Raw genomic sequence first — 26,477 nt, 5'->3', positions numbered from 1 at the left:
AAACTTTCAAAAGATTATTTAATCATTGCATAGAAACCTCTTGATGAATATGTTCTTGCTATTTTGGACTTTCAGTTATGTCCAAATTAATTAAATTCTGTTTGAATAATATCTAAATTTCACCTCTTGTTTTTAGGCAAGATCCCAAGGAAAGTAATAAAATCGCCTTTGTCATGAAGGCTTTTCTGGTAACTACTAATGTTGTTGTTTCTGTCATTGGCTACCCTTCCCTAAGCTTTCTTTTGGGTGATATTCTAATTTTAAGCAATATCTATTGCCATGCATCAGAAACAAGCACAAATGTCTCAAAATTCTGTCTTCCAAGCTGTTTTAGTCTGGGCGTGGTGGCTTATGCCTGTAATCCCAGCACTATGGGAGGCCAAGGCAGGTGGATCGCTTGAGCCCAGGAGTTGAGACCAGCCTGGGAAATGTGACAAAACCCTGTCTCTACAAAAAAAAAAAAAAAAAATTATCCAGGCATGGTGGCAGACACCTGTAGTCCCAGCTACTCAGGAGGCTGAGGCGAGAGGATCACCTGACCCTGGGGAGGTGGAGGCTTCAGTGAGCCATGATCGCACCATTGCACTACAACCTGGGTGACAGAGTGAGACCCTGTCTGTAAATTAGCTAATTAATTAATTAAGCTGTCTTAGAAGGTTAAAGTATATTGTCTTTAATTTCTAAAGTATAGCAAAAAATCACATTTTCTATTATAACCTCTCAGTTTCTCTAAAAGTAATCATATTTAGGCTGTTATTCAGTGATGCTTCCCTCCAAGTTGATTATTTTTCCTACCGTTTGCTATTATCTGGGGGAGAACGCTAACATTTGTTAGTGCTTGCTGTGTACCAGATAACATGCATGTCTCACAACACCCCTTTTTTCTCCAAAGTCCATGTTTTGTGTATGCCTTGCTGTCTCCCTACCTAGTCAGCTGCTCAGTTTTCAGTGCCTTCAACAAATAAGAAGCCAGTGTTTCTCAGTAAATTTAGAGAGATTTGGGGAATTTCCTACTATTAGAATGCATTTGAAATTATGGTGATCCAAGATAGTATAAAATAGAAGAGTGATGAGTATGAGGAGCTAAGAAAACTAATGACTTCTAAGATTTCTGTCACATTCAAAAAAGAGTACCTAGTAGGATTTTGAGACCTACCAGTAGGTTATTATATACCTTTCTCTCCAATGCTAACAACATTTCAGGAAAATCAGAGCATGGCAGCCTGTCATGCAGGATTGCCATTTGCACTGTTTTATTCCTTCAGCTAGCAGTGCTCAGGCTTTCACTGACTGACAGACAAATTGAGGAGGAAGAGAGTTGGATCAAGAGCCTCATTTGATCTGTCCCTTACCCATTGTCCATTTAACAAATGACCTTGATGAGTTTGTAAGACCTTCACTTTAGTAGAAACACTGTAGACCCAATATTTAGCTGGCTCTTGCTTACAGAGGTTAAACAGATTATACAGGGATAGCAAGGCTCACCAGCTGCTTAGCATGAAATATCGAGTGATCTGGAGGGAGACACAAGAGTGATGGCATTGCTACTGCAAATAATTGCAGGAGACACTTGTGAGTATTGCACAGTAAATCTGCACCTTCCATGAGCACTCATTCGAGGGGAGACTTCCTCAGGATGGAGCGTCGGCAACACATGTCTAATAGGTGCATTCATTTTAATATGCTCATTCATTGAATAGGCCTGATTAATTAGTACATGTCACCATCTGGTACTTAGTGAGACTATTCATTTTTAAAATGTTGAAATTGCAGGGAATGGTGCACACCAATTAAAATCCTTTTAACTGAATTGTTTTGGTATAAAGTATACATGTAGGAGGACTTCATTGGAATTCAGCATGCATCTAAGGTTACACACATCAGCCTGAAGTCAATTAGAACAAAAGAAGTCAAGAAAGGGGGAAATGAAAGAAGAGCTGTCCTTTTTCTGAATGTGTCTGCTCAGATATTATGCTTTCTCTGTTTTTCTGTTCTTCCTCTCACTTGTCTTGATTGTCCTCCTACCTTTTATTTATTTTGGGTTCCTTTCTTTTTCTCTCAACTTCTATATTTTATCTTTTGTTATTATTCCCCACTTCCTCATCTCCTCCCCACCTCATCATTTTCCAGTCACTGGTTAAGACAGAAGAGTTGGGATAATAACTTTAATGATACAGTAAAATTTTAGCTCTCTATGTTCCTTTGAAAGAATGAATTCTAGTTAGCCAAAATTTCTGGATAACTGTGGGTTTGAACTCTTAAGCATTAAAATATTTTTAGTTTGAGTAATCATTTGGTGCTTATGTGACTTAAATTGTTTTTTAAATGCATACTAAAATTTAGGGTGCTTTTTTTTCTCTGTCTTTATTTTTATAGTTTTCTGTAAAGAGTAATTATTTTATAATTAAATAAACTTATAGTAAATAAAATAAGTTGTATGAAAATCTTTCCAGAATACATTTCACATTTTAGTTGTTTTCTTCCCTTCTTAAACACAGAACACCGAACATAATTTAACATTTTCTTGCTATCTTACTCTAATTGGTGTCAACATCAATTACAGTGCTATTCTAAAATATGGTGATGCCCTTAAGGGATATAGGGCTATTTGCCCACATGGAAAAGCTTTTTCAGTTCTTAAGTTTGGTTCTTGTATTTTTCTTTCTCTCCCTTTGCTGTCAGGTAGTTGTCACTTGCCACTTCTGTCTGAATGCTGCTGTCTCCTTCTAAGTTATTTTGGTCTATGAAGCCAGATAGCAGAGCATCATTTATTTATCTGTTCAAGAAACATACAGTGCCAAGACTGAATAAGATATATCTCCTGCATTCAAGGAGCTAAGACTAGTGGGGGTCAGGGGGTGGGGTAAGGTATGCAAATGCCATATGATAGGAATTTGGGGAAGGGAGCAGTTAATTCTAAGAGGAGGATGTGAGACTTCACAGGGGAATTAAAATTTGACTGGAGAATCAAAAGATCTATAGGATTTTGAACAATTGTTGTATGAGTGGACGTGGAGGAGATAATGACGCTTTAAAAAATGGTAAGTCAGTAACAGATCACAAAAAGCATTAAATTTTATTCTAAGGAGTTTAAATGTATTATATAGGCAACTTAGAACAATTAATGGCTTTGTGGAGAGTTAAAGTAGTAAGGAGCTGTATTTTAGAGGAATTAGGACACAAAATATACTATCTCAGTATTTCAGACAAAGAGCAATGAAAATCTAGGACTCAAGTTATAGCTAGATAGATCAAAGGGAGAGGACAGATTAGGAAAGACAAAACCTGGCAATTGATTGGATATAGCATAAGAAGGACCAGGAGGAGTCAAAAGTTGAACCAGTCTGAATGTCTGCCAATGTTTTGATACCATTCACTGTTATGGTACCTAGAAAAAGGTTGAGCATACGGTGTTTTGGAGCAAAGATGTAATTAGTTGAGTTTGGAAAGGTCTAGTAGGCAGCCAAAGTCTGGAGCTTCAGACAACAGGAGCAAGAGGTATAATTCTGGAATATAGGTTATAAAGTATATGTTATATGGCAAACTCTGGAAAGTTATTCCACCCTTAAATATTTGGGAATAGACAAGATCACAGAAGAGATGGCGAGAGAGTTATTTTATTTTATTTTATTTTATTTTATTTTATTTTGAGATAGAGTCTCACTGTGTCACCCAGGCTGGAGTGCAGTGGCGCAATCTCTGCTCAGTGTGCAACCTCTGCCTCCCGGGTTCAAGCAATTCTCCCACCTCAGCTTCCCAAGTAGCTGGGATTACAAGGCGCGCACCACTATGCACAGCTAATTTTTGTATTTTTAGTAGAAACGGGGTTTCGCCATGTTGGCCAGTCTGGTCTCGAACTCCTGACCTCAAGTGATCTACCTGCCTTGGCCTCCCAAATTTTTGGGATTACAGGTGTGAGCCACCACACCTGGCCTAGAGTCTTTTTAAAAGGATAATTGCGAAAAGGACGTTTGGGTACCTTTTTTAAAAGAGCGGTGGACACGTATCTCCACTCAAACAAATTAACATTAGAGTCTCATTTGGTTCCTAGTAAAGTGGATAGAGGATATACAAATAAGGCAGCCTGAGAGAGACAGCTATAATTCTTTAAATTATAAGTAGAGCATTCACCTTTATTTCTGTACAAACAAGATCAATAAAACTAAGCTGATCAAATTAAATTTGTGTATAAAATGAGTCTATAAATGAAACTATAAAAGGTGCTTTCCTACTTTGTCTAGTTTTCAGCTGTATCCTGAATAGGTGATCTTGCCAGATAACTATATCCATAGAGAAGAGGTGTTTCTTATTATATGATATATATATGTGAAGATATATATATATGAAGATATATATATATATATATATATATATATATCTTCTTTTTGTTTCAGGTTATTAAAGATCTCTGACTCCAACTTCATTTGTCTCTTGTTAAATGTGTTTGAATAATTTGAAATGGTATTTTAACCCAATTTGCATGTATATAATGTTTTGAATAGATTGTAAATTTGGGGAAAGACTTTAAAGGTACTCTTGTTACCAAACAGCATGTTCATTCTGTGAAATATATCTGTGTGTCTGTGCGTATACACCTTGATCTGTGTACAGCAAAAAGACACAGAAGAGTATATAGTAAGATTTGGGGGTTTCTTCATTTGCCTTTTGCATATTTTTATTTTCTGATTACTTTTATAATATAAAGAAAAAAATTTTTTTTCATTTAAAAAAAAGATAAGGCCCATTCGGCCTGGAGAGTTTGAGTAAGTTGTCTATTTTTACATATCTTATTAGTAATGCCCTTGAGTGTTGTTCATTTGTGCCTCTGAGGGCTCTCCTAATTGGTGAGTTGTTACTATAGGAATGGAATACTCCTAGTGCTCTGGCACCCACAAGGGCCAGGGGCCTAGCACCTCTTCAATAATGGCTAGCATTCCACCTCTCACTTTCCGTTGAGAGGTGTCTGGGCTCACTTTAGCAGTCCAGTGATACAAACCACGGGTAGGTATCTCACTGATGAGGAGAATTAAGACCCAACATAGTTTTATTGGGGAATAGTTTAGTTTTTCCTCTGTCAGACTGTGGCCTCCTTATGTGTTAATATCCAGTAACTCCCCAGAGTCTGAGCTTCTGCTGTTTTCTTGAGAACAGTCCTGTGGAAACCTATTGTCATGTGCTCATGCCCATCTGGACTTCTCGAATGCCCTGGTCACAGTTCCCATCCTTCGTGGTCCATTACTGGCCTCATCGCTTCGGTTACTAAACCCAAGTCTCATTTTTCTAACTTTATTCTGTAATAAAATAATGCTAACTAAAGAATTGTCACTTTACCTTTTTCATCTCCCTCCCATCCCCCTCAGCCTCCTGCATCGTCTTTATTGCTCTCACTAAACCACTTGCAGTCAAGGTTTAGAGTCAAGTTTACATAAGTAAATAGTAATTTAAAATCTGGATATTTCTCAATGGGAAGAATTTTGAATCACATACTTGGTTTTAGAATATGTTTGTTGTTTCCTTTGAGACATCATCTGTCTCATGATTTTCTACAGTTAAAGTAGTGCAGTTGGTGCTGGCTTGATTGTCCACATTTCAGTATACCTCTGGGAAAATGATCCTGGGTTTTGATCTAGACAGACCTCAGGGTCATCTTTAGTCACTCTTAGTATCCCACTAGTTGATGAAAATTATCAATTTAGCCTCTCAAATCAGCCCCTGCTTGTTAATTCCCACTGCCACTATATTAATTTGGAGCCTTCTCTGGTCTAGTATTATACTAGTTGAACCAACTACATTACCTTTCACCTTGCCTCCTGTCAATATATTCTTTCTATTTCCACCTGAATTCTTAAAGCACAAGTAGTATCACATTACCTTATTGCTCAGTAACTCCTTCCTGATAGAATCTGACAACATCTCTTGAAACTGATGCAAAACACAAGTCCAAGATGGAATGCTGAAGTTTCCTTGCAAGTCACTTGCTCAGAACTTGGAGTATGTTTTCCCTGTAGAAGCAATAAGTCTTAAATAGGTTTACAAGCCAGCTAAAACTTGCAGTTAAATCATCCATGATAACTGAAGTCTAACCTAAGCAGAGTTAACAGTGTTCCCACAGAAATAGCTTCCCAAGTGCCCAGTTGGTATGTCAAGATGGGGTGTGGATATGTGTGGAGGGGATTAGAGGAATCATACCCCTTCCTGGCCTCCGCTGGATATAGAGATTTAATAAAGGAGAAAAGAACTAATATTTATTAAGTGCTTACTATGAATCAGCCTTCGAATTAGGCACTTTGTATATTTTATCTTAATTCATTTTCACAAGAGCTTTGTTGATGATAGATAGTTATTATACTCCTTTAACATATTCTTAGCAAATTAGTAATGTGAATAAGATCACAAGAGGAATGCTTACCTGACATAAGAGAATATTGCTTTTAAGCACTACTTTTCAAACTTTAGTAATTTATAGACCTCTTTTAACTTAAAAAAATAACTGCACTCTCTCAGTGTTGACATATATTATTATTATTTTCTTAAATACAAAAAACAAAGTTAGGTATAAATCTTTATGCTTTTATTTGTCATTTAGCTATAAAACAAATGTGAAAGTTAAGCACAAAAAAACCCTGCAAAACTAATGAAATGCAAATTAACAACAATTTAATGCAATAGACGAAGTTTTGCTGAAACTAAATTGCTGCTTACTATGTGGGTAAGGGGCTGCCAGCCACCCTAGATTTTGCAGTTTTCATTACCATTGGCTCTCTTCTTACGCCACATTTCTTTCTAGGGTATTGAAAATTCAAGATTGGTAAAATACACAGTGGTTGCACCGTGATGTCATTTTGGTCTTTACTTGGTAGAACTGTATCATCTATATATTAAGTGAGCCTCTTTCTTTTCTCATTACTTCTTACAGTTAAAGTAGTGTGCTTGGTGCCAGCTCAAATTAGAAACAGAAAGGTATTTGTAGTCCTGGAAATTATATTGCTGTGCTTAGTTAATATGGCCATTGCAACGATCCTGCCTGTGTTTACGTTAGTTTATTTTAGATGTAAACTTTACTTTCAGTTTAATATTCAGCTCTTTGGGAGAACTCATAAACCCTTGAAAACACATCCCAGATTCCAGTGTGAGAAGTATTCTTTGACTGCATTTTAAGTTATGTATTTACAACTGTTACGAAAATAATTCCAACTTATTGATTAGAACAGGTCCAAATACCTGCACTAGGAAAGACTAGTTTATTATGGTATTTCCTCAAAAGCAATATTTCTTCAAAGTATTGTGTAATTCAGACTTTCATTAATTTAGAAGTACTTTTTCCCTTTAAAAGTCTAAATTATAAATGTTTTACAGTATGTATTGTTCACTCTTTTCTATAGCTGGGAAAGGTAAAATTTCATTTAATTGGAAAAATAATACCTCCTGCCAAACATAAAGTAACACAAGACAATAAAGCCTCCAAAAATGAGTGCGGAGTGGTAGCAAATGACATTGCTCACTCTGATTATGTGGCTATAAACATTCAAGAGGGATTTTTTCTTAGAATCATTAACTATTTTCTTATTTCTCCTTCCTTCCCAATTTCCTTTTTCCCGCCTTCTCTTATTTGAATCTTGCTCTGCCCTTATTTTGTCTCTTTTTTATTCCCTGTCTTCTCATATCTCAATCAGCTGTGACTCCCTAATTTAGCCTGCAGTCCAGCTTTCTTCACTTGGCAGTTGGCTGTGAGGTTGAGGGCAATGGAGAGGAGGAAAAGAGAAAGGTGACTGATAGCAACATCTCACCAACTCACTCTCAACCAGCCACTTCAGTGGCCCTCCAAATCAGAGCGGTTCCTGACTTGGAGAGCTGGATGAAAGATCATGCTTAATTTGTCTCGTAATATTACTTCCTCAACACTCTGAAGCACAAAAAACAGAACTTTGGGACAGCCTACTAGCTAAGTTTATACCTGTTTGTTTCCTTCTGGCTTATTCTGCAGTGAGCACCTGGACTGACCATCTTAAAGCTGAGGAGGGGAAGGTGTGGGTGTGCCTACTTCTTACACTTCTTCATTCATGGTGGAATTCCACTATGGTGGACAGTGCTGCTGCTGCTGTGTGGACTCTCTTTCAGATACTGCCATGTTTATGTTTAAAGCAGCCTCCAGATGCCATGAAGCTATACCATTTATGCATGCATACATGCTTGCATGCATTTATCCTGGCTCTGCCATTTACTAGCTATGTGACCTTGGGCAAATCTCAGTTTCTTCATCAGTAAAGTAGGGCAAATAATAGTATGTCTATTATAGAGTTTTGTGAGAATTATGAGGTGTTTGTTTTGTTTTGTTTTTTGAGATAGAGTCTCGCTCTGTTGCCTAGGCTGGAGTGCAGTGGCACAATCTCAGCTCACTGCAGCCTCCCACCTCCCAGGTTCAAGTGATTCTCCTGCCTCAGCTTCCTGAGTAGCTGGGACTATAGGCGCGCACCACCATGGCTGGCTAATTTTTGTATTTTTAGTATGGACAGAGTTTCACCATGTTGGCCAGGCTGGTCTCAAACTCCTGACCTCAGGTGATCTGCCTGCCTTGGCCTCCCAAAGTGTAGTGTTGGGGTTACAGGTATGAGCCACCACACCTGGCTGAATTATGAGTTTTTATGGGTAAAGGACCTGGTACTTAGTAGTAAATGCTAACTAGAATTATTCTTACTCAGCAAGCATTTATTTAGTATCTAATGTATTCCAAACAATTCAAGAGATATAGAGATGAGAAGCACTTAGCCCTGCCTTCTGGGGACTTACATAATTACAAAACAATGTGGTATAATCGAGTTAGGCAAAACTTCATCACAGAGGTAAAATTTAAACTGCATCTTGAAGGATAAATAGGGTTTCACCAAATGGAACAGCGTTAGAGGAAATACATTCCAAGCAGAAGAAAAAGCTTATGAATAAAATAAAACTATAAAGTACTATGGAGTCTTGGCTGTTATTAGATAATATTTTAACCTCTTCTCTGATGTTTACCTTCTTAAGTAGGGGTCTAAAGTGGATTCAGGGAACATTTTGGAACTTCTAATCTTAAAACTAGATATTACCAAGTTTATAATAATTATTAGTAGTAGTTAACTGAATCATGAAAGAGTTTGAATTTAAAAATGAGTTGAAACTGAGAGGTGCTGCTTTGCAGTGGTGCATTTGTTGTTACATGATTCTTATTCTGAGATGACTACCATGTGACAGGCGCAGTGAATTGTTAGAAAAACTGTTGTGGTTAGAACAATTGGAACTGAATGGGCTTCTGGAGATTTCGTTAAGTTTCCAAAATTAAGCAGATTTTACTTTGGTTTCTTTTTTAGATAGGAGAACCTCATGTTCTTGTGATAGCAAGGAACAATAATTTTTTTTTTCAGTCAGATCTCAAGAAAGTCTCTTTTACTCATGGAATTTCCATTTGTGTACCAAATTTAAGCTGTGTTTTATCTTCTGCAAAACTTCTTCCTGCAGCTTTGCTTTCACTTCCTCTCCCCACCCTTTTAGTCATATACTGAAGGGTTTGGCAGCTGGTTGAGGTGTCAGGTCAGCATTTTTCACTGTGGAAGAAGGAAAGGTTGGGAACAGTGACGTGAGTATGGTTGTCACATTTTCCTTTCCTTTTTTTTAAGTGACCCACATGTTCTATAACAAAAGCCTAGTGAGAACCTTGACTTGTAAATTGTCCCCTACCATCCCGGAGATGGACTAATATGTGGGATGACATACAGGCAATAGATCCTCACTGAGAGTGTCCTTAAAAGCCCACATACAGCAGTGAGGATTCTTGACTCTGCCTCCATGGCAATGTGACAGATTTTATGGAGAGAGATGATGGCCTTCAGGAGTCACAGAATTGGAGAAGGAGCTTAGCAGTTCATTCTCCGTCCTTCTTTATTATTAACAGATTCTCCTTGGGTGCCTTTAGGAAATGCTGTATGTATGGTGTTTAATCTCCCACCTACATACTTGCCTTTTCTTCACTAACGGAAATTGAATCCAGCTTGAGGAGCTCCAGCTCTTTCTGCTGGCCAGTTTATTTCAAGACTGAAATCCATTGTGGATTTGTTTGTTGTTGTTTGTATTTTTGTGGGGTTTTTTTTGTTTGTTTGTTTTGGTATCAAATCTGCCTGAAACTGCTGGACTAGAAGCAAACTAATTATTGTCATTGTATGGCAGTACAGAGAATAAAAAACAGTAATAGGTTCTTAAAAAGCTGTCATGACTTGAAGTGAAATAGGCCACTCTTGAATAGCTTCATCTATAGCCTGAAGAGCTTTGGTCCTGAAAACTGTCAAATATGAAATAGGATTTTAGATCATGGAATCCTGGCTATCTCCTAGGGGCAGCTTCAGCCATTAAACTCTCCCATAGACTATTTCATCTAGAAGATTTGCTTTGAGATTATGAGGAATGTGGAGGTAAATGAGCTTTTCTTATCAAACATTCCATTTGGGTGCTCTGTATCAGACCTGTTCTGGCAAATAAATAGAAGACACCAGGATAGACTGTTTTATTTCCTTGTGTAAGTGCCTCAGGAGACACATTTCTTATTTCTCAAGCATAACTTTGGAGACTGGAGTTTCCCGTTTGGGGAGTGTTGGTGTTGAGCAGGGAAAGCTGCTAGTTATTGATTGCCATTGAAGTCATTTCACAAAGGCTGTAAAACCCAAGGATTGCTCTTTGGACAGACCTGCATCTGGTACAGCTTCCCCCTCTATGAAACTGTTGTAGGTTAAAATAGTTTTGACAGTGTCTTTAAGTGCACCTCTTTGTCTCCAAACACAGTTAGTGTTTAAAATGAAGCCCTCGTAGTTAAGGTTTTGTGGCTTAGACAGCAGCTCCATCTGGTGCTTGCTAAAGGTGTTTGCTTGGTTCATGTCTCAGTTTTATACCAGATGAATACAGATGGACACAAACTTGTAAACGAATGTCATATGAAAGATGGGTTTCTAGTGCACACAACACTAACATAATCAAATGGTCTTCCTGGTGAGTCTCATTTGGCTATTCTGTTGATAAGTGATAGCTGCTAATCAACTTAGCCATCTTTTGACTGAATTAACTCACTTTTGCTCAAAGTGGGGAATTATTTTTACTATTACCTGCTAGTCTTTGAAAAAGCAAATACATTGTAGAACTTACAAAGAGAAAACTTAATCCCACTCTTATTAGAGGTCTGTTTAACTTAGTTAACAAGATATTATGCCAAGATGCCTTTTTCTTTTTTGTATTCAGTGCTGCACAGTGCTAAGTATACAGGGAATTTTTTAATTTAAATTCTTGGTGACTGACAGGAACTGCCCCAAACTGTTAATAGAAGTTATTTCTGAATAATAGGTTTACATATAGTTTCTGTTTTCTTTATGCTTTTCTGAGTTTCCACAGTGATATATACAACAAAAGAAGAAAATATCTACCAAAAAAGGTAAAAACAAAACATATTGTAGATAGTCGTAGCCTTGAGTCCCAGTTCTGGGTCTTTTTTATTTACTGTGCATCCTTAGGAAACTCACTTTCTCTTCTAGGCTTCAATTCCTTTTTCCATAAAACACAATTGAATTAGCAACCTGCACAGTTTTAACATTCTAAGTATTGTGATTCTTCCCTCTTTCCTGTTTTGTCAGCCTCTCATCCTGGCCTGTATCTTTCCCCAATATTACCATTCAGCATTATCTAGGTCCTCCCATCTTAAAATAAGAAAATCCTTTCTAGACCCCCATCCTCCTAGCTCCTTCTTGCTTCTCCTTCCTGCCTACTCTTCTCCAAAAGTTATCTACGATTGCTCTGTTACCTCATTCTTCAACTTACTGCAGTCTGGTTTCCATCCGCACCTGAACCAAATAGTTCATGCTAAGGTCACTGATGAGCTCACATTGCCAAGTCCAGTGGGCATGTATGTAAGTCCTCATTTTCTGTTACCTCTCAGCAGCATTTGAAATAGTTATTGTCTTTCTCCTTCACGACATTTCCTCATCTGGCTTCTGTGTCATCACACCTTGGCTGTTAGTTTTCAGTTAGGGGAGAGGAATTAGCCCCTTCTCCCTGGTTCACCCACCAAGGCCACCTCCTTAGCTCACTATTTTCTTTTCAGCCTAAATATCTCTATACTAGTAATTCCTAAGCAGATGAGAACCACAGAATTCTCATCCATGTTTCAGACTTCTAAATTCATATACTCTCTTGTATGCAGGGTGACAAAATATGGACTCATAATCTTCCCTTCAAAAGTTGCACCTCCTCCAATGTTGTCATCTCAGTAAATGGCTCCACAAATCATTTGAATACATAAACCCAAAACCTCAATACCTTTTACTCTTCAGAATCCAGTCATTCCTGCGTGTTTCTCTGCCTTCCCTGACACCACATCCTAGTCTAGATCCTCATCAGATCTTAGTTTGCCTATGTCAGTCCTTTAAGCCTCCTGTCCTGTTCTTCCCAAGTCCATTTTCTACATAGCAGCAGAGCTGTCTTTTTAAAGTCAGGTTTATTGAGGGTAAATTTACATGTAGTAAAATTCACCTTTTTTAAGTGTGTGGTTCTATGAGTTGTTTGTTTGTTTTTTGAGGCAGACTCTCAGACTGCGGTGCAGTGGCCCAATGCAACCTTGGCGCATTGCAACCTCCGCCACCCAGGTTCAAGCAATTCTCATACCTCAGCCTCCTGAGTAGCTAAGATTACAGGCGTACACCACCATGCGTGGCTAATTTTTGTATTTTTGGTAGAGACAGGATTTCACCAAGTTGGCCAGGCTAGTCTCAAACTCCTGGCCTCAAGTGATTCACCCACCTCGGCCTCCCACAGTGCTGGGATTACAGGCATGAGCCACCGCGCCAGGCGGGTTCTGTGAGTTTTGACAAATGTATGCAGTTGTGTAACCACTGCCACCTAACATTTAGATTGTTTCCAGCTTTTGGCTGTAAACCTTTGTGTATTTGTTTTAGTGTAAACAAAAGTTTTTATTTATCTTGGGTAAATCTAGGAGTGGGATTGCTGGGCTCCAAGGTAAGTTTATGATTAACTCTATAAGAAACCGCAAAACTGTTTTTCAGAATACCTGAACCATTTACATTCCCACCAGCAATATATGAGAGTTTCAATTGCTTCACATCCTCGCTAGCATCAGATGTTTTTGTTTTAATTTTATTTTAACCATTCTAATAAACGTGTAGTGGTAGCACATTGTAGTTTTAATTTGCATTTCCATATGGCTAATTATGTTTACTAAAATATTGTAAATTTTATTTACTACAATATTGTAAATATTGTAAATTATATTTACAATATTTATATTGTTTGAATGTAATCCATGTATCTTTGGCCGGGCACAGTGTCTCATGCCTATAATCACAACACTTTGGGGAGGCCAAGGCAGGTGGGTCCCTTGAGCCCAGGAGTTTGAGACCACCCTGGACAACATAGAGAAACCCCATCTATACAAAAACATAGAAAAATTAGCCAGGCATAGTGGCATGCGCCCATAGTCCCAGCTACTCCAGAGGCTGAGGTGAGAGGCCTGATTGAGCCAGGGAGGTTGAGGCTGCAGTGAGCTGTGATCATACCACTGCACACCAGACCGGGTGACAGAGCGAGATCCTATCTCAAAAAAAAAAAAAAAATCAAAAATCGTATATATTTGGTTAAGTGTCTGCTCAGATCTTTTACCCGTTTTTTATTGGGTTTTTCTTTTCATTGAGTTTTGAAAGTTCTTTATATATTCCAGATACAAAGTCCTTTGTCAGATATGAATGTTTCACAGAATTTCTCCTACTCTGGGGCTTGTCTTCATTCTCTTATCATTATTTTTTTTTTCTGCAAATTTTTTTGATAAAATGCAAAATATAATTAGGTACAATATTTTATAACAGAGGTTTGCTAGTGAGAAGAATAAAATTCCATTTTGGGGAAGATAACATTTTGCTGGATGGGGATTCAAAGTTAGTACTTCCTCTCATCAAAATTGATTACAAATGTTCATCTATTAATGCATATCTGTAATGAAATTTTAGGTATTTCATAATTTTATGTATTATCTTTGAAAAATGTCATTTCACACAGCTGATAGATGCACCAGTGAAAATCCTGCAATTTGTAGAGTGCCATAAAGCAGCAAAAGTGAAGCATACAGTCTATGTGTCACACATGTCATAGCTACTTATCTCTCCATTGTAGCACAGAAGCAGCCATAGGCAAATGAGTATGTAAACAAATGAGTGTGACCGGCGTTCCAATGGAGCTTTATTTGTGGGTACTGTATTTAGAATTTCATATAATTTTCAATTGTTGCAAAACATTATTCTCCATTTGATTTGTTTCCAACCATTTAAAAACATAAAAAGCATCCTTAACCTCGGGATATGAAAACAGGAATGAGCTACATTTGGCCTCTGGGCTATAATTTGCTTACCTTTCCCCCTTCTTCCTCCCTTCATCTATCAGTGTTTTGTAGTTTTGCTCATATAGATTCTAGATTTTACACATATTTTGTTGGACTTACATACCTAAGAATATCATGGGTTTTAGTCAGAGCTGTCTTTTTAAAATGCAAATTGGATTATGTTGTTTCCCCTATTCAAACCCTTCAGTGGCTTCCCACTGCTCTTAGGATAAACTCTGTAATCTTTAAAAGCCTAAAAGGCCTTGCATGATCTGGCCCCTGCTTTCCTTTTCAGCATTTTTTTTTTTTTTTTTTTTTTTGAGACAAGGTCTTACTCTGTCACCCAGGCTGGAGTACTGTGGCACAATCTGCCCACTGCAACCTCTACCTCCCAGGCTCAAACAATCCTCCAGCCTCAGCTTCCTGAGTATCGGGGACTATAGGCGTGTGCTACCACACCCAGCTAATTTTTATATTTTTTTTAGAGATGGGGTTTTATCATGTTAGCCAGGCTGGTCTTGAACTCCTAGGGTCAAGTGATCTTCCCACCTTGGCCTGCCTCCCCACATGCTGGGATTACAGGCGTGAGCCACCGCACCCAGCCCTGAGGCCTCATTTTCAATGCATTGAGATTGAGGAGTCTGTGAAATGTCTAAAATGTACAAGGGTAGGTGGAAGAAGAGGAACCTATAGTGGCCTGGGAAGTGTTAGAGAAAATGGTGGATAACAGAAGGAGTGGTATCAAAGGCATTTCTGGGAGGGATGTAATGATTCATTTCACAGAATCATTACAACAGAGACATCAAGCTGAAGATTACGTATGGTTTGATAAGAGTACATAAAATTATGGTTAAAAAGCTCACTTTCCAATATGCTGATCAACTAAAGGAAAATTATGAAGTACCCAAATTAGTTTAGCTCTCAATCTTTTAATTTAAGGAAAAGTTTAGGAGTGGGGTCAGTTTTTTCAAGTCACTAATAATGGTAAGTCTCATAGTGCCTTTTTCATTCAGACTTTTTTCTTCTTTCTCCCCCTCCACAGATTGATCATTCTTAGAAGAGCTGCTGTAACACATAGGGGAAGTGAAAACTAACAGATGAAAGTTTTGTCATGCACTGAAAGAAAACATTGTCTGTGAAGTTCTGTTTTTAAAAATGTCTGCTTGTAACACCTTTACTGAACACGTTTGGAAACCTGGTGAATGCAAGAATTGCTTTAAACCTAAAAGTTTGCACCAGCTCCCCCCAGACCCTGAGAAGGCACCCATCACCCATGGCAATGTGAAAACTAATGCCAATCACAGTAATAACCACCGCATCAGGAACACCGGAAATTTCCGGCCTCCTGTGGCTAAAAAACCCACTATAGCTGTGAAGCCCACTATGATAGTGGCAGATGGGCAAAGTATATGTGGTGAGTTTGGCATCCAAGAACACTGTGAGAACAAACCTGTTATCATAGGGTGGAACCGAAACAGAGCTGCCTTGAGTCAGAAACCACTTAACAATAATAATGAAGATGACGAAGGAATTAGCCATGTTCCTAAGCCTTACAGCAATAATGATACTGCGAAGAAGATGTCAAATAACAATAATGGACTAACTGAAGTGTTAAAGGAGATAGCAGGCTTAGATACTGCCCCTCAGATAAGAGGAAATGAAACAAACTCCAGAGAAACATTCTTGGGAAGAATAAATGATTGCTATAAACGATCATTGGAAAGAAAGCTTCCACCAAGTTGCATGATAGGTGGGATAAAGGATACTCAGGGCAAGCGTGTTATTCTGAGTGGGAGCACGGAAGTGATTAGTAATGAAGGGGGCCGGTTCTGTTACCCAGAGTTTTCCAGTGGCGAGGAGAGTGAAGAGGATGCACTTTTCAGTAACATGGAGGAGGAGCACGAGAGTTGGGATGAGAGTGATGAAGAGCTGTTGGCCATGGAGATTCGCATGAGAGGGCAACCTCGCTTTGCCAACTTCAGAGCAAACACTTTGTCTCCTGTTCGATTCTTTGTGGACAAAAAATGGAATACCATCCCCCTGCGCAACAAGTCTCTGCAGAGAATCTGTGCTGTGGACTATGATGACAGCTATGATGAAATCCTAAATGGTTATGAGGAAAATTCGGTGGTCTCTTATGGACAAGGAAGCATTCAGAGCATGGTGTCATCTGACTCCACATCACCAGATTCTTCTTTAACAGAAGAATCACGTTCTGAGACAGCCAGTAGTTTATCCCAGAAGATTTGTAATGGGGGAATATCTCCTGGTAACCCAGGAGATTCTAAGGACATGAAGGAAATTGAGCCCAATTATGAAAGTCCCTCTAGTAATAATCAGGATAAAGATTCATCACAAGCTTCCAAAAGCTCAATAAAAGTTCCAGAGACCCACAAAGCAGTCCTTGCTCTCCGATTAGAAGAGAAGGATGGCAAGATTGCTGTACAAACTGAGAAGGAAGAAAGTAAAGCCTCTACAGATGTTGCTGGGCAAGCAGTAACCATAAACCTTGTCCCCACAGAAGAGCAAGCAAAACCCTACCGAGTTGTGAATCTGGAACAGCCATTGTGCAAGCCATATACTGTCGTGGATGTGTCAGCAGCCATGGCCACTGAGCACCTCGAGGGCCCTGTTAACAGCCCCAAGACAAAAAGCTCATCTACTCCAAACTCTCCAGTTACATCATCTTCATTGACACCAGGACAAATAAGTGCCCATTTCCAAAAATCCAGTGCAATTCGATACCAGGAAGTATGGACTTCTAGCACCAGTCCACGACAAAAGATACCTAAAGTGGAACTAATTACTAGTGGAACTGGACCAAATGTTCCTCCAAGGAAAAACTGTCACAAATCAGCACCTACATCACCCACAGCTACAAACGTTTCCTCTAAAACCATCCCTGTTAAGTCACCTAATTTGTCTGAAATAAAATTCAATAGTTATAACAATGCTGGTATGCCACCTTTTCCAATTATCATTCATGATGAGCCAACTTATGCTCGGAGTTCCAAAAATGCTATCAAAGTTCCCATTGTTATCAATCCAAATGCATATGACAATCTAGCTATCTACAAAAGTTTTCTGGGAACAAGTGGAGAACTCTCAGTGAAGGAAAAAACCACAAGTGTAATAAGCCATACTTATGAAGAAATAGAAACTGAAAGCGAAGTGCCTGATAACACCACTAGCAAAACCACTGACTGTCTTCAAACTAAAGGGTTTTCAAACAGCACAGAGCGTAAAAGGGGCTCAGTGGCTCAGAAGGTTCAAGAGTTTAACAACTGTCTCAACAGAGGTCAGTCTTCGCCACAGAGAAGCTATAGTTCCAGTCACAGCTCCCCAGCAAAGATCCAGAGAACCACTCAAGAGCCTGTGGCCAAAACAGAAGGCACTCAGGAGTCTCAGATGGTGGGCAGCAGCAGCACCAGAGAGAAAGCAAGCACAGTGCTTTCGCAGATCGTGGCTTCAATCCAACCCCCACAGTCTCCTCCAGAAACACCTCAATCTGGCCCTAAAGCTTGCAGTGTGGAAGAGCTTTATGCCATTCCTCCAGATGCTGATGTTGCTAAGAGTACACCTAAGAGTACGCCAGTCCGGCCGAAATCTCTCTTTACATCTCAGCCTAGTGGTGAGGCTGAAGCACCTCAGACCACAGACAGTCTTACCACCAAAGTACAGAAAGACCCATCCATAAAGCCAGTCACCCCTTCTCCCTCCAAATTAGTGACTAGCCCCCAGAGTGAGCCACCACCTCCCTTTCCCCCACCACGCTCTACTTCCTCTCCTTACCATGCAAGTAACCTTTTGCAGAGGCATTTCACCAACTGGACCAAGCCAACCAGCCCTACCAGGTCAACAGAAGCTGAATCAGTTTTGCACTCTGAAGGCAGCAGGCGGGCAGCTGATGCAAAGCCTAAGCGCTGGATATCATTTAAAAGCTTCTTCCGCCGTCGGAAAACAGATGAGGAGGATGACAAAGAGAAAGAGCGAGAGAAAGGGAAACTGGTGGGCCTGGATGGCACCGTCATTCACATGCTGCCTCCTCCTCCAGTTCAGCGCCATCACTGGTTCACAGAGGCAAAAGGAGAGTCCAGTGAGAAACCAGCCATTGTCTTCATGTACAGGTGTGACCCTGCTCAAGGCCAGCTCAGTGTGGATCAGAGCAAGGCTGGGGCAGACCAGGCAGCAGTCATGGAGAAGGGTAGAGCAGAGAATGCATTACTACAGGACTCAGAGAAGAAGAAGAGGGGTCATTCTTCTCCATCACAGATTCCTAAAAAGATTCTCAGGTATGTAAAATAGACTGGCAGAATATGGGAATTTTTTAACACATTCTCAGGTGCTAAGTTTTTTATATCTTTTAAGATTGCATAAGAGCCATTTCTGTTTGTAAGTAGCACTCTGTGGCCATCATCTATCTTTATAACTGCATTCCAAGATTAGAATAGTATTAAAGTGAGCTTATTGTACTGAACAAGGTTTATAGTCCTGGATCTTTGGCTTAAGTAGCCTACTGCATTCTGGTGAATGCAGAGGAACTTTAACATAGAAAAGCAAATCCGTAACACCTTAATAGCGATAAAATGTTGTTTTGAAATGTGATGGTAGTGTGAGGAAGAAACAGGATCAAATGAATAAATGGTAATACTATTCTTTCCCTCACTGTAAATGAAATAAAACTCTTCCAGCAATTCTTTTTGTTTTTTATGAAGGTGTTATCTCTATATGCATTACTTATTTTAAGGGAATGTTTGTTTTTTTATTGCTGTCTCTTTCTGTCCTTCCAAATGTTGTGGAAAAAAATGGAGGGTGGTAAGCAAGCAATTTATAGTTATTTAGCATGTGGGTGAAATAGGAGAAGTTGAGTATTGAGACTGAGACCCAGTACTATAATCCTTGGTTCAGCTAGACAGATTGCATACCCAAATCAGTTCTCTAGGCATTCATTTTCTTTAACACCTTAGTAGCTATTTATTGATCACCTGTTCTGTGTAAGGTATATATTAATATTTATCTCAAATCCTTATAAATTTGCTATATTCTTCAGATAAGGAAACTGAAAACCTGGGAAGTTAACAATTGAACAGAGTCACAAAGCTAGTACTTGTCAGAGCTGGAATTCAAACCTCAATCTGTCTCATTCTAAAGCATGTATCCTCCTTATAATGTTGCATTCTTAACAAACACAAGATCGGTCAAAATTGTTATATTCTCACTTGTAATCATTCACATAAACACATATGTTTTTGGAAGCCTAAGTTTTTCTTTCTTATTTATATTGTAAACAAAATGAATTAACTGCCAATAAAAACAAGGAACTTTTATCCCAAGTTTGTGACAAATAGGATGATTTCCCTATACTTCCTGTCCTTTTTATTCTTAAACAAGGATATGCCCTGAGTACTCCATTCATCTGATTCTGAGTCCTTCTCCCTCCTGACTTAAAGTAAACCTCTACCTGGCCTGGCCTTCTTTCCGACAAAACATCGCAAATTCTGATGGATGGGGCAGATTTACCCGTTTTTCTTTAGAAAAGTATAATAAAAAATGAAGTGAACACTTAATGCTTTTACTTTTCCTAGCAAAATGCTAGGAAGTTTTATATACATTCTTTACTAAAATGAGCTTTTCACATACCTCCAAATTGTTGTCAAAATGCTAACAAGTCCCTGTTTTCCTTCTATCCGTGTAGTAACAAAGCAACTAGGATGATAGTCCTAGGAAAAGTAGTCTTGTCATTGGTAGTTGAATGTTATATTCCAAGGTAAGGTATTCAATGACAGAATGTACTCCAGTAGTAATAAAATACATGTATTTCAGGGTCAGGTGTGGTGGCTCACACCTGTAATCCCAGCACTTTGAGAGGCCAAGGCGGGCGATCACCTGAGATCAGGAGCTGGAGACCAGCCTTGCCAACATGGTGAAACCCATGTCTACTAAAAATACAAAATTAGCTGGGTGTGGTGGCAGGCGCCTGTAATCCTAGCTACTTGGGAGGCTGAGGCAAGAGAATCACTTGAACCGGGAGGTGAAGGTTGCAGTGAGCTAAGATCACACCATTGCACTCCAGCCTGGGCGAAAAGAGTGAAACTCCATCTCAAAAAAAAAAAGCACCATGTATTTCAGGTGACTGTTTTATTTAGAAAAGGGGCAGTTTAAACAGCAAATGGTTGGAGTTATATAGGAGGGAATGGTAGTCAGTTCTTACATGGCGTCATTCCTGATTAATTATCACTGTAGGTATTTATCCACATCTTAGAAGGCACAGTCAAGAAATGATCTGGCTTCTTTCTGTGGAATGAGACTCTCTCCTTTGGCTGCATGCCATGGTATACAGTTTTGAGGGCAGCCCAGGCCCTGAGCTTGGCAGACCCCTTACTATACAGCTTTTATTTCACAATTAGGTGATACAAACACCAGTCAGGTCTTCCAAAATTTATCCATTTTTTCTAGTTAACATCCATGAATCCAAATAACACAGTTCATTTGCCCATTGGTTCTTAAATTTAACCATGTTCCACAATCATCTAGAGGGCTGTTAAGACACAGATTGCCGAGCCCCACCCCTAGAGTTTTTGATTCAGTGGGTGTGGGGTGGGTCCTGATAATTTGCACATCTAGTAAGTGCCTGGGTGATGCTGATGCTGCTGGCCCTTGGGTCACACTTCGAACTGCTGGTCTCACCACCATTCTAAAGATACATGCTATAGTCTGAGTAAAGCAGTGATTGAGATATTAAGCTTTTCTTTAAGGCACATTGGAATTTTCACATTTCATAATGTCCCAGACTAAGTAGAAAAAGAGGTATTCGACAGCTTTTTTTTACTTTTTGAAAAGTTTAAAACATGAATATTCATATTGAAAAATATATACCATTTGCTTTTTCAATATTGCCTCATTTACTTGAATACACCATTGGTATTTACTTGGAGCAACTTTGATAAGGAAAACATTACCATCAAATGTCAACATTTGTGTTTCAGGCTTGATGGCAGTGTGATCATTAAATTACCATCCCACGGCTGGGAGCACACTGCTGAAAGAAATGAAAATACAGTTTTTCCATAAGTAAATGAATATTTCAAGTGTAAACTGTATCTAAGGAATGAAGAATGAAAAATGAAAAAATACTGTACTAAAGGCCAGACCTCAGGCTCTGAAAGATGAGGAACTTTATAGACCCTTTCATTATGGGATTAGATTGTTACTATGTCCATTTATTTAACTGTTTAGGAAATATAAATTGAGTGCCTTAACTGTTCCATGTATTTGCCATGAGGCCCTGGAACAAATAGGGGGAAACATTATCCTGAAATAATGGGCTTGGTTTGGACTTCAACTGTCTGTCTGATCCTTCAGTGTATAAGGCTATAAAGATATCTATCACATAGAAGTAAGTTAAACATTTTATTAGAAAACATATAAAAAGCTTATCCCAGGGTCTGGCACACATTGAGTGCTTAAAAATGTTAGTTGGCCCTCTACCCTCAATGGATAAATGCTAAAACAACATGCAGAGTGATTAAATCAGTTTAGTGCAGACTTCTCAGGAATAAAATCCAAAGCAGATCTTTAAAGACAAATAGGATTTTGCCAGCTGGTTGGGAAAGACATTGTAGGCCAAAGGAACAATATATGCAAAGTCACAAAGGTGAGGTTGGTGGCAAACAGAAGCAGGACATGTGGCTAGAAAAGGATAATGAATAATCCAGTGTATCTAAAACATTCAAACTCAGAAGGAAAGAATAGAGTGATGGTAACCAGAGGCTTTGGGGTGAGGTGGGGTTGATGAGGAAAGGAGAGATGTTTGCCAAGGGTACAAAGTTCCAGTTAGACAGGAAGAGTAAGTTTTAAAGATCTGTTGTACAAAATGGTGACCATAGTTAATAATGACATATTACATATTTCAAAATTGCTAAAAAAGTAGATTTTAAATGTTCTCACCACAAAAAAAAGATAAATAGATAAGGTCATAGATTTGCTAGTAACTTTATTAAATAATCTTTCTACAGCATATACATATATCAGAACATCACATTTTACCCCATAAATATATACAATTATTATTTGTTAATTTAAATTTTTTAAATTAAAATTTAAAAATAGTCCATTTGTTCTTAAAGTATGATCTGTGTAAGGTCAAATAGTGATCATGCCATCATTACTAGTTTTATAATAATACAAAGACGCTTGTCTTTTTCTATGTGTTGACATTTGCACTGATGGTGCTTAAACAATAGTGGTTAAAACTACTTGCATCTTAGCATAAATCAAAGCCATGGCACCATATTGTACTAGAAGGGTTTGTTGTCGTTGTTGTTGTTTTCAAGTGAGTTTCACTTAATATCCTTGGTGGGCCAGACACAGTGGCTCATGCCTGTAATCCCAGCACTTTGGGAGGCCAAGGTGGGAGGATCACCTAAGCTCAGGAGACCAGTCTGGATAACATAGTGAGAGACCTTGTCTCTACTAAAAATTTTAAAAATTAGCTGGGCATAGTGGTGTGTGCCTGTGATCCCAGGTACTCAGGAGGCTGAGATGGGAGGATCGCTTGAGCCCAGGAGGTCAAGAACTGCAGTGAACCATAATCACGCCACTGCACTCCAACCTGGGTGACAGGGTGAGACTCTGTAAGAATGCCCTTGGTGATGTAGTAAATTAAATCTGAACCCTGGAGTACCTGTCTTCCTAAAAATTCTGCGTCATTAAATGGGAAGTACACATAGAATACTTCTGCTGTGTAACAAAGTATGATGGTTTTCTCAAACGAAAGTACTTGTGAAATAGTTTGAGTTGTGAAGCTGAACTAGCCCCATTTTTCATGGACTACCTTGAAAGAACAACTGACAGACAAACTGTAGTTATTCAAATCTGAGAGTGTTTGGCAGATATTTTCTCAAGAATGAACATAACAAACCTATTACTTCAAGGAAAACAAGTAACTGTATTTGTTGTCAGTGATATAAAATCCAAGTTTTCAAGCAGAAATTAGAATTTTTAAAAACTTATGTCTGCCACCATGACCTCAACAGCTTTCTAATACTTAAACATTCTTCTGATGAGATTGGTGGTTGAATTTGCAAACTTTTAAAAGTATTATATAATGAAATATGTCAACATTTAGAGGATCTGCATTAACTCAGTAAACCAATAATTTCCAAATAACCCAATCCATCATATTACAAAATTATACATGAGTAAAATCCATTCAAACTGCAAGATAGATCAATGGCTTTTAATGCAACTGAGTACAGAAAGTTTATTGATACGGTTTCAGATTTCACATTGCAACTAACCTTTAAGAAACTACCACTTATCAAATTCTGGTATGGTACCAAAGAATGTCTACAGTTATCTAAAAAGCTATTAAAATACTCCTCCTTTTTCTGCTTATGAATCTGGGTGAGACCAGATATTTTTCATATACTTTAATCAAAGCAACATATCACAGCAGATTGAATGCAGAAGCAAATAAGGGAATTCAGTTGTCCTCTGTTAAGCCAGATATTGAAAAGATTTGAGAAAATATTATTTAGGTTAATATGTACTGGGTTTATTTTCTTATTTTTAAATTTTTATTTAATACTTAAATTATACCTAATGCACATAATTATGGTGTACATAGTGATGCTACAATGCATATAATGTAAAGTCAGCAGATCAGGGTAATTAGCATATCCATGACTGTTCACTATAGTCATCCTACAGTGCCATAGAACACTAGAACTTATTTCTCCCATATAGCTGTAATTTTGTGTCCTTTGACAAATCTCTGCCTATCCTTTTCTTCCCCCATCTTCCCAGCCTCTCATATTCTCTCTTCTACTTTTTACTGCTATGAGATCTACTTTTTTTTAAGCTTCCACATATGAGTGAGAACATGTGGTGTTTAACTTTTGTTCCTGGCACTATTTCACCTAGCATAATGTCCTCCAGTTCCATCCGTGTTGCCACAAAAAAAGTTTTTTTTAAAAAAATGAATTAATTATTTTCAAATGTTCTCAGTTCCAATTTCTCGTATAAACGTCAATTGATATAACCTGTACAAATAAGAGTCCATGTGATTCTCAGTTTTTAAGAGTGCAAAGCAATCCTGAGACCAAAAAGTTTGAGAAGTGCTGAGACAGGCTATAAATGACATGTTGAAATGTTTGGCTTTTATCTTGTAGATTTTGTAGAGGAAACAGTTTTTAAGCAGGAAAGTAGCATGATTTTTTAAATAAAATATTTTCTGGCAGTAATATTGAAAATAGACTAGAAGATGGGATACTAGTGGGTCAAATTTTAGTTCAAGAATGTATACCCAGACATCATTTCTATGTGGCTAGTTTGGATTAAGAGAAACTAATTTGGTGGTTAATCTGGTCTGTGACCAGTTAGGAATTTCCCAGCTATCGTTTTTAAAATGATACCTACCTACCATCTCTGCAAGTCTTTGGTTCCCCATCACATTGGGGAATAATACTGCATAGTGGGAAGAATGCCAGCACTGGAGTCAAAGATTTGAATTCTGACTTACCCCTGAGTAGTTGTAACTTTTGACATAATCTCTCTGAGCTAAAGTTTCCCTACCTATACAATAAGAATAATAATACCTACCTTATAGACGTATTTTGAGTACTAAATATATAGTATCTGTAAAACATCAGCATATATCTAGCAATAGGAGTTGACCTCATTACAAAACTATTCTAGGGAACCAGAATTTAATATCATCCTTGCTTAATATCTTGCCCCCTGAAATCTATTCTGAGAACAGCCGCCTACTCTTTCTTAAATGTAAATCTAGTTATATCCCCCAACTCCCCACACTGAAGAAGATCCTACATATGTGGCATCTGCCTACCTTTTAATCTTAACGTTTTGGGCTTAATCTTATCCTCTTATTCATGAACCTCTAGTTATTCTGGCTTCCTTTTCTTCTAAGTGCCTTGTTTATAATATTGACTTTGCAGTCAGTTCTACTGGATTACCTTTTAATTGGGACTATCTTAAAATTTGTCCTCTCTTTTTTTTTTATTTTATTTTAAAATTTTTATGATTGAAAATTTTAAACATGTACAAAAGTAGATAGACTAGTATAGTAAACCACCATTTACTATAAAACCACACTTCAACAGTTGCCAATTTATAACCAATCTTGTTCCGTCTCTGCCCCTATTCACTTCCCCCTATTATCTTGAAGCAACTCTTTTTTTTCCATTATAATCAGATACCAAAAAGGGGTTCTTTAAACCCTAGTAGCTAACCCCTGGCTAAACATCATCATGTATCAAAAATTTTTGAACTATAAATATTCGGATGACCCTACTATCTTCATCCGTGATCTCTTCCCCCAAGAATCATGTGCAATTTTCCACTTGATATCTCCACTTCAAATGAAACATATCCAAAACAGAACTCTTAATTTTCCCCTACAAATCTGTTCCATCACAACTCTTCCCTTCTTGGTAAATGGCCCTCCATTCATTCAGTTGCTCAAGCCAGAAAACTAGGGGTCATCTTTGATTCTTCTGTTGCCTTTACCCCCGACATCCAAAATGTTGGATGATTCAACCTCCAAAATATATTCCAAATTATCTACTTCTCTCCAATCTCTGCTTCTACTACCCTGGTCCAAACTACCATCATCTCTAACCTGTTTACTAATGTATTTGCTGATTGAGCTCTCTGCCTAATCTCTTGCCTCTGGTAACCTAATCTCTTTAGAATGGCCAAGTACCCTCTTCATTTTACTTCTACCTTCTGGGTTCAATTTCCTTCTTGACAAATACCATTTTTAGTGGTTCTTTCAATAAGCTGTGGTGGTAAACACTTGGTTAGTGACTAAAATCATGGTTATTTTAGTGTTATTTAACCAATAACACTTGGTTATTGATTAAAACTATGGCCAATGGGCCATAGTTACTTGCATGTTAATTTAGTTTTCAGGCATAAATTCTGTGTCCAAATTATGTTCTTGAATGTTAGAATACCTCCAAACACAATTTGCCCAGTTTAGACATTTAGTCTCACTCTTACGTAAATAATTGTTTTCATACTTGGTTGACAAGATCTATTGCCAATCACATACATGTGC

At 38.2% G+C, this 26,477-nt stretch overlaps 1 protein-coding gene across 19 annotated transcripts in view; it reads left to right on the top strand.

Moving 5' to 3' along the window:
- Positions 1-26,477, top strand: part of PEAK1 (pseudopodium enriched atypical kinase 1) — a 305,159-nt gene that overhangs the window by 223,744 nt on the left and 54,938 nt on the right. For 17 of the 19 annotated variants that reach the window (XM_015142802.3, XM_028851202.2, XM_077940025.1 and 14 more), the window contains one exon: positions 15,438-18,687. In XM_015142802.3, coding sequence (XP_014998288.3) covers positions 15,551-18,687 — 3,137 coding nt within the window. In that variant the 5' untranslated portion in view covers positions 15,438-15,550. Of the gene's footprint in view, positions 1-136; positions 189-15,437; positions 18,688-19,445; positions 19,729-26,477 lie in introns of those variants that run through there. The other 2 variants (XM_077940026.1, XM_077940028.1) reach the window with 2 other exon arrangements.

This window comes from Macaca mulatta, chromosome 7 (genome assembly GCF_049350105.2).
Source record: "Macaca mulatta isolate MMU2019108-1 chromosome 7, T2T-MMU8v2.0, whole genome shotgun sequence".
Taxonomy (NCBI): Eukaryota; Metazoa; Chordata; class Mammalia; order Primates; family Cercopithecidae; genus Macaca; species Macaca mulatta.
Note: the sequence above shows the minus strand (reverse complement) of the source record. Positions and strands in the feature narration are given on the sequence as shown.